At 37.9% G+C, this 14,997-nt stretch overlaps 1 protein-coding gene across 16 annotated transcripts in view; it reads right to left on the reverse strand.

Moving 5' to 3' along the window:
• The window catches only part of BBX (BBX high mobility group box domain containing), a 273,907-nt gene that overhangs the window by 91,950 nt on the left and 166,960 nt on the right, over window positions 1-14,997 (reverse strand). For all 16 annotated transcript variants that reach the window (XM_050781996.1, XM_050781993.1, XM_050781992.1 and 13 more), the window contains 2 exons: window positions 7,772-7,942; window positions 1,254-1,496 (listed from right to left, as the gene is read on the reverse strand). In XM_050781996.1, coding sequence (XP_050637953.1) covers window positions 1,254-1,496; window positions 7,772-7,933 — 405 coding nt within the window. In that variant the 5' untranslated portion in view covers window positions 7,934-7,942. The remainder of the gene's footprint in view (window positions 1-1,253; window positions 1,497-7,771; window positions 7,943-14,997) is intronic.

Consider the following 14,997-nt stretch of genomic DNA (forward strand, 5'->3'; position numbering starts at 1 on the left):
AAATTTTTATGTTGTATTTTTTAAAATTTTTATATTTAATGTTGATGTTTTTAGCTAATTAACTCAATAAAGGCACAGCACCTGGAAGAATTGTTTTTTCACATACTGAGATGTCTACTAAAATGTCTTGAAACTGTATTTTGTCCCCTGCTGGTTCATTTTTTGATAAAACTCAACCAAGTGTTTGGGTGACAGGGATTTTCATGAACCAAGATCTTTTTGCAAGTTGCAATGCTGAGGAAATAATATTAGAATTATTCCTGTCAAGTTTAGCCACAATAATATTGCTTTGCTTATTACTCGGAGCTAAATCCATCACAATACATTTAAATGTATAATGGTCTCACATTAATTCCAAATACAGTAAAAGAACTATGATACAATTTTTGAAGAAATTTAGTAACTGCTATCATTCTGGAAGTGATTAATGTCCCACCTTTTTGAATAGCCTTCCAGCATGGAAATGCTTCCCACTAACTACTGCCTACACAGTATTTACAGGCATGCACACCTTGCAGTACATCCTGTTCCACTGGCAGTCAATCATTTATTGGTTTTAAATATTCATACAGCACTACCTACAGAACAGAAACAAGTCAAAGCATATTTCTTGATAATTTTGTTTATTACAAAATCAAAAAATGTTAGCACCAGAAAGGATACAAATCTTTGTCCAACTTTCTCATTCCAATAACATTAGAAAAGGAAAAGAAAAAAAAGAAGCTGAGATGCAGAGGTTGACTTATGGATATGGTCACAAAGCTACTTAGCATCAGAACTAGATCAAGACTCTTTCCCATGATATAACTAGAGTAACCTAAGATTGTCAACTTTACCATGGGCATTCTCTGACAATAAAAGTAGAGTTTCTAGAAAAATTTAAAAAAGAAAAAAAGTCGCCATTCATAATAAATTACCATAATAAATAAACAAATCACCACTCACTGTAAACTATTCATAATAAACCTTCACAATAAATCAATCCCTTATATCCATCAGTGGGGTATAGACAACGAGAAAAAACTTCTTGTTAATATATTGTTCTTGGCACCTCCACCAGCATTTCTACATGGACTTGGAGCAGGGGAACAGGAACAAGTCATACAAAGAAAGCACTTATGGTTTTGCTTAACATCTGATTCATGATTCACCTTCTTATTGCTAGACCTTCAACAGGTGCTTCATATTTGTTGACTGGGAGTTTCAGGACTGGTTGCTTTTAGCTATCAGAATACCTTGTCATTGTAACCTACCTCCTTGGCCATGTCTGTGTATTTCTGCTTTTCCTTTGGATCAAGAACAGCCCACCAATCAGCTAGTATCTTGGTAGCACCTCGGTTATCAAGCCTGGGGTGTTCCTGACGTACAAGAGAGCGATGGCGTTTGCAAAATAAAAGAAATGCATTCATTGGTCTCCGGGCTCGCTGCTCTGGTGATTCATCATCTTCAGTTTCACCAACATCTTGCTCTAGGCCATCGGCCCCAAGAAGTTGAACCTATTACCACCAAAAACAAAGCCAGATCTTTAATATGTTTTGGATAATTTTGACTTAACAGTTAGTCTTGGTTTGCAAATTGCATTTTTTCTTAGCTCCATTTAAACAATTCACACATTGAAAAAAATATAATTTTAAAAAATCAACAACCACTGTTCATGGCTGGTAACTAACTTATGATGTAGCCCTCTGCTTAGTTTCTATAGCAACCTGTGCATGTCTCTATTACAGCATATATTACATTGTGTTATAATTGCTTACATTATTTTCTCTCTCACTAAACAGTGAGCTCTTTGAGGACAAAAGCTCTTATTCACCTTTACAACCATAGTGCCTAGCTCAATGTCTGATATAATATTAATACTTAACTAATTGTTGAATGAATAAACCCATTCTATGGTTAATGGGTATCAAGATTAACAATATCCACATAAAATATATGAATAGTAGCTGTGTCTTTCTCTGCTTTGAAAAGTGCCTTTTTCTACAGCTAATAATATGACAATATTTATCATGAAAGTAAGAAATAAAAAGGTAATATAGACTACTCAATGTTTCTGCAAGTATCACAAGTAGCGTCTTGTAGTATACAAAAATCAAAGTCGATATTTAATATGATTATTTGAAAGAAGAACTATACAATAAATCTTCAAACTTGTAAATTTCAAGCTTTCTTGTTTAGTGAAATGCTCTGGTGATAGGAATAAACTCCTCTAGGCTTAAATATTCAAAATCAATTTTGAATACTCTTTTTTCCTACACTTCATTCAATCATTGTTAAAGGTCTTCAACGACTTCCACAAAGCTCCGAATCTGTCCATTCCATCTGGGTAATTCTCATTCCCACTGCCCTAGTACCACTTTGGCCTATGCCTAGTCTTCCCGTTTTTCATCTTCTTTACAATACTTCTTGCATATGGCTGCCAGGTTAACTTTCTTAAAGCACATCTCTGATTACAGAATCTCAGAACATATTATGATTATAAAATATTTTATAAGGCTAAAATGATTCTATAATGTTTCTTAGAAACAATGTAATTATAAACAGAAGTTCACAATGTTTACTAAGCCCATTTCCTTAATTTCTGGTTTCAAAAATAAAATCAAGCAGGACACATTGCAGGTTAAGTATCCCTTATCTAAAATGCTTGGGACCAGAAGTGTTTCGAATTTTCGGATTAGGGATACGCAACTTGTAACCATTAGCCTGCATTATGCAGTAGAGTGGTTAATTCTTGAACTTGAGTATGCACTGGAATCCCTGGAGGTTCTGTTAAAACACAGCTAAGTCCCATTCCCAGAATTTCCGATTCTGAGGTATGGAGCGGGTCCTGAGAATTTGTATCTCTAACAAGTTTCTAGGTGATGCTGATATTACTGGTTTGAGGAACACTCTTTGAGAACCACAATTGTAAGGCAACCATGTTCTTTTATTACAATGTTTATTGGGCAATTGTTACAAGCAGATACTTTAGGACTAATCACCTGCTTAATCCAACTGGTATTTTTAAAAAGTCTTGGCCAGGCAAGTGGTTCACGCCTGTAATCCCAGCACTTTGGGAGGCGAAGGTGGGAGGATCATGAGGTCAAGAGATTGAGATAATCCTGGCCAACATGGTGAAGCCCTATCTCTCCTAAAAATTCAAAAATTAGCTGGGAGTGGTGGCACGTGCCTGTAGTCCCAGCTACTTGGGAGGCTGAGGCAGGAGAATTGCTTGAATCCAGGAGGCAGAGGCTGCAGTGAGCCAAGATTGTGCCACTACACTCCAGCCTGGTGACAGAGTAAGACTCTGTCTCAAAAAAAAAAAAAAAAAAAAAATCTTTTGCCGTTAAGTATTGCAAATGCAATCAATTAATCATTAATTACCTTCAAACACAAAGAGTACAGAAAAAATCTTGAGGTTACAGCCATCCAATTTGGAGATATATTAGGAATTATTATTGGGGGTGAAGGCTACATATTTATCTTCCTCATTATGTATATAATAGTAACAATAATTTGCATTTTTCAGGGAGTTTTATTTAGCATTCTGAAACTAGGAAGCTAAGAAAAACTAAAAAGTGTACTATTAATATATAAGATGAAGAAGCAATTATATTTCCACCCTTCAGAAAAGAGTAACTTTTCATTCAGTTACTAAATTATAAAATTCAGCGTGTAACAGATGGACAAAGGACCTCATGTTTTGGGAGGGAGAAAAACATACAAACATAAATTTAAAAGCAGTATGCTGACTGCGACAAGAAACCAGCAACATAACAAAGCACTGGTGGACGGGAAGAAGTGCAAGAAGGCCTCCCTGGAAAAGGTTGTCTGAGCTAAATTTTGAGAAGCAAATCAGGCCAGGTGTGGTGGCTCTAATCTCAGCACTTTGGGAGGTCAATGGGGGCTGTGGATCACCTGAAGTCAGGAGTTCAAGACCGGTTAGAGTGACATGGTGAAACCCAGTCTCTACTAAAAATACAAAAGTTAGCTGGGTGTGGTGGCGGACACCTGTAATCCCAGCTACTCTGGAGGCTGAGGCAAGAGAATCACCTGAACCTGGGAGGAGGAGGCTACAGTGAGCCAAGATCGCACTACTGCACTCCAGCCTGGGTGACAGAGCCAGACTCTGTCTTAAAAAAAAAAAAGAAAGAAAAAGAAAGAAAGAAAAAAAAATTTTTTTTAATTAAAAAATTAAAAATTAAAAAAAGGAGAAACAAATCAGAATGTGTCAGGTTGTCAATGAAGAGACATGGGGAACCAACAGGTATTAAGGCTTGCTGGTTTATCTGAACATCAACTTGCAGTTCAATAATACTGGTATGTAAAAGAGAACAGGGCTTTGCGAGACAAGGATGCAGAAGATGATCTGCGCACTTCAGGAAGAATGTGCTCTGCCATATTTACACGCATGCTTTTGATCATGTAAACCAGTAGTTTGGAACTATATGGACCAATAAAAACATGTGATTTGACACAGTTTGTCAACTTTTTATTCTGCCAACTATGAACATTGAAAAATGTTTTAATTGCTATTTAACGTAATTATTAATCAAAAAGCAAATATATAAATATATGAATAACAAAATAGAAATAAAAACTGTCTTAGAGTTTAGAACTTACTTTTCTTTCCCCAGGAGCTCATTAATATTTTCTAAGAAAAATCAACACTAGTCCCCACAGCTGGATCGACGTAATGGAGAGCCATGAGTGATTTTAAGCAGTGGAGGGGCATCATTAGATTGTAATTTTAAGGAGATAACTTCTAACAACAGCATAAATTTTAAGAGTAAAACTAGAAGCAACCCAAACTAGAGAACCCAGTTAAAAATTTATCCCAGCTGTCCAGGCAAAAAAGGGATAGGGCTGAAATCTAGACAGCAGTAATGGGAACAGAGAAGTGAGAACAGGGACAATATTTATGAGGCAGAACCAAGAGTGGCTGGTAACTAATTGGATCTGAAAGGAAGAGTGATTCTAGCTTGAGTGGCAAAGTTTCTTCATATACAACAAAAAAACAACTTATTCTCAAACGAGAGAAATCAGGCCTGGTGGAGCGCAGAGATCAGTGCTAGGCAGGCTGAACTTGAAGTGGCTATGGGGAATGCTGTGTGGACACCTATGTCTGCAGGATAACAATGAGATACCAATAAACAGAAGGTGCTAAGACTAAAAGTATGGACTAGATCACTGAGTGTGAGTGAAAAGAGAAGAGGACTCAATGACTTTAATCCTTCCCCCAATAAATATTTACTGGGTTCCTGCTATGAGCCAGCCACTCTACTAGGTGCTGTGAGCACACAGTGAGCACAGACAGCAGTAAGCACAGAGCCTGTGACCTCATAGAAACAGGAGCAGCACAACTGGCCTTACATTTTGAAAGGACTCCTCTGGCTACTTGTTGAGAATGGACCGCAGAAGGGCATGAGCAGAGGCTGGGAGAGAGAGAGGTAGATACAATAATTGCTGCTAGAAATGGTGGTGGCTTGGATCAAGGTGGTACACGAAGGAACTGTTAAAAGGGCAACAAAACAGTGAACGTATTTTGAAGGTAGAGTTTGAGAGGATTTGCTAACGGATGGATGTGAAGTTCGAGCAAAATAAAGCAGTAAAGTACGAACTACAAGGTCTCAGGTCTGACAAACTGGAATGTTGCAGTTGCGCTTTACTGCGAAAGGGAAGATGCAGGAGAAGGTTGGGAGAAGAAAAGCAAAAGCTTAGTTTTGAATTCATTCAAACTGAGATTCCTAGTTGATATCTAAATGGATATGCCAAGTAAATAGAAATATGAGTCCAGAGTTCAGAAGAAAAGCCCAGGATGGAGATAGAAATTAAGATTGGAGGCCTAGAGAATATCATCATTTGAGGAAAAAATAATGCAGGGACATTAACTGAAAGAAACTGGGAAGGAACAATGGGGAAGGTAGAAATAGAAAGAGGGGCCAGACATGGTGGCTTATGCTATAATCCCAGCACTTTGAAAGGTTGAGAAGGGAGGATTGCTTGAAGCCATGAGTTCCAAACCAGCCTGGGCAACATAGTGAGACCCTGACTTCACAAAATATAAACAAAATTAGCTGGGCTTAGTGGTGTGTGCCTGTGGTCCCAACTATTCAGGGAGCTGAGGTGGGAAGACTGCTTGAGCCCGGGAAGTGGATGGAGGCTGCAGTGAGCTGAAATGGTGCCACTGCACTCTAGCCTGGGCAATAGAGTGAGACCCTATCTCAAAAAAGAAAAAGAAAGGATAAATAGAAACAGGTGTGGGTGGCCAAAGGCAAGAAGAAAGAGAAACAGGAGTGGGTGCTCTCACAGAAACAGGAGACTGCTTCAATGACCAAGTGATCAACACATGCAAATGTGTTTAAAAAATGAAACTAAGAATAAGCTTGATAATACCCTCAAGTAAGAAGAATAAAACCTATTTCTCTGAAACAGGAAAAGCGGAAGGAAAGATTAGTAAGGAGTGAGACAATTACAGAGGTGTGTACAAGAAGCTAAAAGAGTAACTTCTGGTGGCCTCTGTTTTCTCTGTGAAAAAGGAGAAAAGGTCACCAGTAAGAGAGGCCTTAGAGGGTATCCAGGTGATATCTGAAAAAGAGGAAAAGTGTTTTTAATTCCTGCTGAAAGCCAAGAAGAGACTGAATGGATGTTGAAGGCCTGAAAAATATTAAAAACATGTTTATAAAATTCGTAGTGACACAAAATATGTACTTATTTATTATTTCATTCAGCATACATCTATATTTAATACCTACTATGTGCCAGGCACCATTCTTGGTTCTGAGGCAAGAGGAAAGGACGAGACAGCCAACGCCCCTGTTTTTATACTGAGTTTCTATTCTGGTCTGAGAGAAGACAGACATAAAGAAGTATACAGCTAAATACATGGCAAATAGCAATAAGCGCCATGAAGAAAATGCTCTGACTTTGAATGTGTTGGGTGCGCCAAACACTTGAGATGATTTCTTTTTTTTTTGAGACAGAGTCTTGTTCTGTCACCCAGGCTGGAGTGCAGTGGTGCGATCTTGGCTCACTGTAAACTCCGCCTCCTGGATTCACTCCACTCTCTGCTTCAGCCTCCCGAGTAGCTGGGACTACAGGCGCACACTGTTTTTTTTGTATTCTTAGTAGATACAAGGTTTCACCGTGTTAGCAAGGATGGTCTTGATCTCCTGACCTCGTGATCTGCCTGCCTCGGCCTCCCAAACCGCTGGGATTACAGGTTTGAGCCACCGTGCCTGGCCGACATGATTTCTTAAGTCACCTGCATGGTTATGTGACTGAGAGCCAGCTGCTGAGGCCTGATTCCAGAGAAGAGGACTAGGAGGAATGAATCATTACAAAGACTGGGGGCAAGTGAAGCCAGAAGCTATGAACGCCAGGGATAGAGACAAACAGAGCAGTTCTAAGATTGCCAAGGGTGGCAGGGCGAGGCCAGAAGCCAAGACAGAGAGGCCAGAAAAGTCACAGGGTAGAATGTCAGATGAGCACATCAAGTTTTAGGAACATCCCCATCTCAATGTATTTGAATATTACTCACAAATCATTGGTTAGGTGACAAAAATAGTATTTAAAAGGCTGTGTCTCAGTCTACACTATTAGGAAGTACAAATACTTCAAGAGCAATCAAGAATTGGAATAAAAATGTACACTAAGTAATTGAACAGGATTCAAGCTATACAGGCTTTTGGAAACACATCTTTTGTAATATCATTCATGTTCACTATTGTTTCTAGAATATTATGATTTGCTCTAATAAACTCGAAACTTCTACAGTATATATAGGACTTACCTTATCAATATCCTCCTCTTCGTCTTCCTCTTCTTCCTCTTCTGAAAAATCAAGAAGTTTCTTTGCTAGCAATGGATGCCACTGAAGACACTTTCGTTTTGGTCGTTTTCCAACCCCTTCTCCTTCTGCTGAATGATCCTTATTTCTATTACTGCCTTTCATTACTGTGACCTGTAATAGGAAGAGAGAGAGACAGAAACAGGGAGACAGGGAGAGAAAGAGAGACACTGAGATAAATCAAAGTAAATTTGATTAAAATTAGTTTATTTAGCTCCCTTAGTATTAATTATAATTTTAATGACTAAACTATCTACTAGCTCATTTACTGGACTCAGTGGGAATCCAAAATACATAATGACACATTCATCTTAGCGGGCCAAATGGAGCTAATAAAATTTGCCTTTTGTGAAATCTACTTCCCTCCGCTACACAGCTTCAGAACCTAAAACCCCAGTAAGCTTAAGGATATTACCAGTTACCTTCACCTGTGTGTATTTACTCAGGGAAGCATTTCTCAATTTCCCATCAGAAGAACATGAAGGATGCCTCCCAAGAGAGTTAAAGAGTTCACAGGGACTTGCCCCCCAGGCATTCTCTGATGGCTATTTTACTATAACAATTTACATGTACTTTGCATTCTATACCATGTTAAATCTGTGCTTATAACCATTACTAAATAAAATGAGTAATTTGTAAGAATCCAAAGTTTTAGATTTGGGCAGTTGGCTAAGCTAAGAAATGGCCAAGCTATCAATGTGACAAAAATCGTTTAGAAGCCTAAAACTCTGAATTACTTTTCAATGATGTAAAAAATAGATCTTTTCCTTGAGAAAAGCAATACATATTTCTATTAAACAGGTGAAAATCGCATAAAATGAGGTTTGCCCTCTCCATCATGTCCTGCACCATGGTCCAGAGGGAACTGCATGTTAGTTTCCTGTATGTTTTCTCACAACTTTTTTTCTGATGTTACTTCTCATTCATTCATTCAAAGTAATGTTAAAACAGAAATTACTGTCATGGAAAAACTCAAACAATACAATTAAATGCCATCGGTTTAAATGGCTCATGAATGCTGACAATACAAACATAAGTACAGTTGCTAAAATCACCAAGTAGCAGCCTATTTGCTCACTATGTTTGCATTAGTCCAAATGCTTGAGAAGTGATACCATTAAACTTTTAACATCATATTAAAACAGAAACTGGGATTGATGAACACATAATATAAAGATTCATGTAGTTCTCAAGCCATTCAGAGAATATGATACAGGCAAATTTATCTGTCTGCCTTGTTTCTGGACTCTGGGTTATGCCTAGGTCTTACTTCAAACAAATATTCACCAATGTTTTCTCCTAGAACTTGTACAACTTCAACTTAAACATTTAAATACTTGATCAATCTGGGATTCATTTTAATAAAGTAAGTGAGGTAAGGATCTAGCTTATTCTTTTTTAAAAAATAGCCAACTATACCAATACCATTTATTAAATAATCCAGCTTTTCACTATTCCTTCTGTGCTAAATTAAATTATCACATGTATACGAGTCTATTTCTGGATTATCTTCTGTTAATAACCTCCCTCCAACTACTTTGACCAATTTCAATGTCCTTAGGGACTATATCATTCTACATCTTTTTAAATATACAAATATATCAATAAACAGCCATTAAAAAATTTAAGCTGCTTATATCATACTCTTCTATCTAGGTCAATACATGTTGATTGTTCTAATTTAAAAATAATTGTGTAATATTCTAAAAATGAATGTACCACAATTTACTGAGTCTACTACTGATGAAGCGATTATTGTGCTACAATAAAACTCCTCATTTTAATAAAATCATTTTCTAAAAAACCTTCATTTTTAACAAAAGTTCTCATTAATTTTTTTTTTTTTTGAGACAGTCTCACTCGGTCGCCCAGGCTGGAGTGCAGTGGCGCAATCTTGGCTCACTGCAACCTCCACCTCCCAGGTTCAAGCGATTCTTCTGCCTCAGCCTCCTGAGTAGCTGGGACTACAAGCGCCCACGACCACACCCAGCTAATTTTTGTATTTTTAGTAGAGACGAGGTTTCACCATATTGGCCAGGCTGGTCTCTAACTCGTGATCTTGTGATCCGCCCGCCTTGGCCTCCCAAAGTGCTGGGATTACAGGCGTGAGCCATCGCGCCCAGCCATCATTAATTTATTAAAAGCTATTCCAGTCAAGAAAAAGAAAGGAGGAAAAGAAAAACATGCTCTTGTGGCTTTCTTAGCAAGAAACTCATGCTGGATTACTTGTGTGAATTACTTGTGTGAATTAATTTATTAAAAACTATTGCAGTCAAGAAAAAGAAAGGAGGAAAAGAAAAACATGCTCTTGTGGCTTTCTTAGCAAGAAACTCATGCTGGATTACTTGTGTGATTACTTGTGTGAATTACAATTGAATTACTTGTGTGGCTGACTCAAGAATATAAGAAGTTACCGAAAACTAAATGGAATTAGGTATCTGGTGTGCTCTTAATAAGAGAAGATACCTTGTGAATTGATAGACCATTTAACAATTCCCATTGTATCTACAAATAAAAATTGGCACAGGTAACCCAATTTCCAGAAATGCCAATGTTATGTAGAGAGAAGAGGAAACGGTTATTTCTGTAGCATAGTAATAACTTCAGGATGAGTTGCTTGAGTGGTAGTAAAACCCATTTGAGGGTCTAATATTTTAAATAGTAAAAGAAATCAGTGGGAAACTGTAAGTAAGGCAGTTTCTATCAACTGGAGAGGGTAAAACGATTGCCAATGCCAAGAGAAAAATACATCTTTAGCCCCCAAAATTTTGAATTAAATTGTTATTTAATTATGTGTGAATGTATATATGTGTGGGTATGTGTGTACCTTTGTGTGTATATATATATATATAATTTCAATATTCAAAGAGAAAACAGGATCTGAAGAATCAAATTAATGAGGGGAATATGTGGCTTCTTTCTGGGTTCAAAATAATTGCATTCAGTCCTCTCTCACTTCTAAGTTTTTCCACGTAGCTCATATACCACTTCGGAGAAAATGCCTTTTCTGATACTCCAGAAATTAATCTTTGTCACCCAGAAATACATTAGAAAGACTTTACATTGCTAACGGCACTTACCACATTTTCCCACAAATTGTAATTATTTAGATACATCATACCTCCATTGCTAGGCCTTTTTTTTAATGTTCCGAGACTATACTTATATGCTCAGAAACATCCTAGCACATCAGATCAAGACCAGCTAGTTGTGAGGACTGTCAGAAACAATGATACAAAATCCTGCACCAAATTGTGATGATGACTCACTATTTATATTCTCTAAGATAGCTTCAAGATTAACTACAATTTCTTACACTTTCCTGAATTCAGATATTCTTTTCTAAGTGGGAAAGAAAGGGAATTGAAAACTGTGCACAACTCAGACACACAGACCAAGGTGGCATGTGATGTCTGAGAACCACCAGATGCACAGGCTTGTGGAGAAATGAGGCTGGCAACCCCTAGCACAGGGCCTGGAACAAAGTAGGTACACTTTTAGCAGGTATGGAAGATGAATAAAACAGTAAGTGAATTGGAAATAGTATACCTCAGATGAAATAATCAAGAAAAATGTACCATAATTGATCTAATAACTATGAAATACCTCAAAGTATAAACTGTGCACTTTAATAATTCATAGTTATCTAATTTGTTCTTACTTCTGTATGGATCTATTTTCAAATTATTGAAAGAATGCAAAACAGTGAAGGGAAATGATGTTCCTGATTATGATTCAAAAGTAATGAGAAAGCAAGAGAGAATAATTTTAAAAAGATTTTTAAAAGTGGGAAAGACAAGGGCAAAGAAAGCATAATTTTGAGACAATGTTATCACTCATCTTACTTCAACAATGAGGAGGAGGTGAAATTGTTAATTTTTAAAGTGACAGAGGACTAATCTTGTAATTATTTTGCCACCAAAAAGCCCACACATTTTAAAGTTTGGTTTCTTGGTCTTAGGACAAGAGGAAATTAAGCTAACAATCTATATGCTGTAAATGAAGCAAATGTTGGACTTCATTCAAAAGGAGTTCTTCTTCCATTCTGCACTGCAATTTTAGAATCATTGAAATCAGGTTATTTAACTATCAATGGACTCTGTATTTGAAAAACTAAATATCATCAAATTATGGTGCTGAGACTGTCAAATGATGATCTAAAACACCTACCAACATGTATCTGGTGAAAACAAACGAACTCACGTGTCCCCTCTTCGCCTCCTTTCTATGTATGGCAGGACAGGTGACCCTAAATAGACATCCTCTACTGAATTCAATGTAAACTGACAAATTAGGAAAAACTTCATTTAATCATATTCTTCAAATGTAGCAAGGCTGAGCCGAGCGTGGTGGCTCATGTCTGTAAACTCCCAGCACTTTGGGAGGCCAAGGCGGGTGAATCACGAGGTTAAGAGATCGTGCCATTCCGGCCAACATGGTGAAACCCTGTCTCTACTAACAATACAACAATTAGCTGGTTGGTGGTGGCGTGCACCTGTAGTCCCAGCTACTCGGGAGGCTGAGGCAGGAGAATCACTTGAACCCAGGAGGCAGAGGTTGCAGTGAGCCAAGATCACGCCACTGTACTCCAGCCTGGCAAAAGAGTTAGACTCTGCATCAAAAAAAAAAAAAAAAAAAAAAAAAAAAAGTAGCAAGCCCATTCATGAAAGACCTTTACTGAGGTCGGACTTCATGAGAAGCTTAAAGAAGAAAGATTTTAGAAGGAAACAGTACAAAGCAAATGCCATATTTATTAAAAGAATAATAATAATGAAAAAGGACACTGCAGCCTGATAGGCTTCCTTTGGAATCCTGCCTCTACCACAAACTACCTGTTGGAAAGGGAAAGTTAATACCTGTGCTGATATTTCCTCATGTGAAAATTAAATAATAGCTCTACTGTGAGAACACATATGTAATACCCAGCACAGTGTCTAGAAGATTCCTGTTCACTGTTGGCAAATCCCCCCTTTACTCAACAAGCTTTTTAGACTGGGGAGCATGGGTTTAACAGGCAGCATCTGCTTACTTAAACTCATCCTAAGATGCTATTCAAAAGGGAGCACAGATGCCTCCCATTTGATAGCAGTCCATATGCTGCCCAGATGATGTACTCTGCAGCCTCAGAAACTGAAAAAGGAAGATGGAGAGTTTCCTTCATCTGAGTGATACACAGTCAGAAACAGTGCCTTGGCACCATCATAAATTTTGTGAATAAGATCCTCTCGTCTATTGTCTTGTCTTACAATTTAGGCAATCAGTTACACCTCAATTTTTAAAACATTAGTATACACTGAACTGTGTCACAGTGGTATTTTAAATTGTTTCCTAAAAGTCCAATGAAATTCCACTCAAATCCCAGTCATTAAAATTCATGCCCAGTGAAACAGGAGAGTATATATGGGAGGCCCATTAAATACCACTGCTAGACAACTACATATTCTAACCACAAACAGGGCCTCTTCTGGGTCCAACTAGGACTACAAAACTTCACAGCCTTCTCCAGTCTATGGAGGAGAGGAAAAACCAGCCCAAAGACACTGTAACGTCATGGAAACTCTAGTACTTCCACACAAATCGGACCCGCCTGCTTTCATTCTTTCTAAAGAGTTCTGGGACTTTCAAGTCACACCTTGCTTTCAATCTTTCAAGGGATCCTGCTACCACAGAAGACAGCAAATACTCCAAAGTTGAAGCCTTCCTCCTTCTCACCTTAAAAGTCTCCCATTTTCTCTTAAAGTCCTTCTCATCCTCCAAGACCCAGGTCAAATATCTCTTCTTTTATCTGAAAGCCCTAAGTCAAAGTCCATCACTCTGCTATGAGCTTTGGCTGTACTTGACTTTGTTAGGTCAAGCACTTAGAGTGTTTTGACAACTCCCCTGTACCCCGCTTTGGTTGAAATGTGTCCTCCAAAGTTAATCCCCAGTGCAACGGTGTTGGGAGGTAGGACCTAATAAGAGGCGATGAGGTCATGGGGGATCTGCCCTCATGAATGGATTAATGTTGTGATTGTGGGAGTGAATTAGTCATCACCAGAGTGGGTTTGTTATTAAAGCAAGTTTGGCCCCTTCTTACTCTTACCCTCTCTTGCTCTTCTGCCATGGAATAATGAAGCACAAAAGCCTTCCCCAAATATTGGCCCCATGCTCTTGCACTTCCCAGTCTCCAGAACTGTGAGCCAAATAAATTTTTGTTCATTATAGATTACCCAGTTTGTGGTATTGTTATAGCAACATAAAATGGACTAAGACATCTCCACGTCCACAAAAGGTTGTGACCTTCAGAGTGCAGGTGCCATCATTACCTTTGGCTCAGTGCCTAGCACGGAGCCTACTACACAGCAGTTTCTGAAAAGGGTATTTATTGGCTTATAATTTCCTCATCTAACACTTAACCACATATGGCTTCTCAGAATGATATGCTCCTAAATGTTTTTTAAAATTCTAATATGCAACTAACATTTATTAAATATTTAATTGCTATATATTTACTTTCTCATTTAATCCTCACAAAAACACTCTGATGCAGTTACTATGATGAATTCCACTTAAAGCAACAGGTTTCAGTAACTTGCCTGGGGTAACACGGCAAGTAGAGGAGCTGGAACTGGACCCAAGAAACCTAGCGCAAAGAACCCAAATGCTACCTGGGAAAAAGAGCTCTAATATAAAGCTCTTCAATCTGCAACTCTCTATTTCCTGTAGAACAAACAGCTCACAGACCATGAAAATACCAAAAGGAAACATTAAGGGGCTGGTAAGGGAACACCACTTTTCATGGTAGAAAAGCAAGTACACATCTCTGATGATGCCAAGTGACAATTAAATTAGATTAACTATAAAACTCTTTGAAGATACAAACCCTACAAGTGCTAATCATTATTATTTATTGTAATTCTAATGACAATTCTAAACTGTAGACAGATTACATGAAAAATATCTCATTCAATAAAGTAATACTCTCATTTAGAAGCAATTCACTCACTATTCATGCAAAAAGTGTCTTTAAATATGTTCCTTATTGAAAAGCAGTAGCTCTTCAAGTTGAAACTTTAACTCTGTCAAGATGTTATCGATATGCTCTTCATGAATACTAATAAGGCACCCACTATTCAAAGAAGGGCTTAGCTGTACTGGCAGTTCTGGTCCCTCTGCCTTTAACTCATAAA

Source organism: Macaca thibetana, chromosome 2, assembly GCF_024542745.1.
Source record: "Macaca thibetana thibetana isolate TM-01 chromosome 2, ASM2454274v1, whole genome shotgun sequence".
NCBI classification, from domain to species: Eukaryota; Metazoa; Chordata; class Mammalia; order Primates; family Cercopithecidae; genus Macaca; species Macaca thibetana.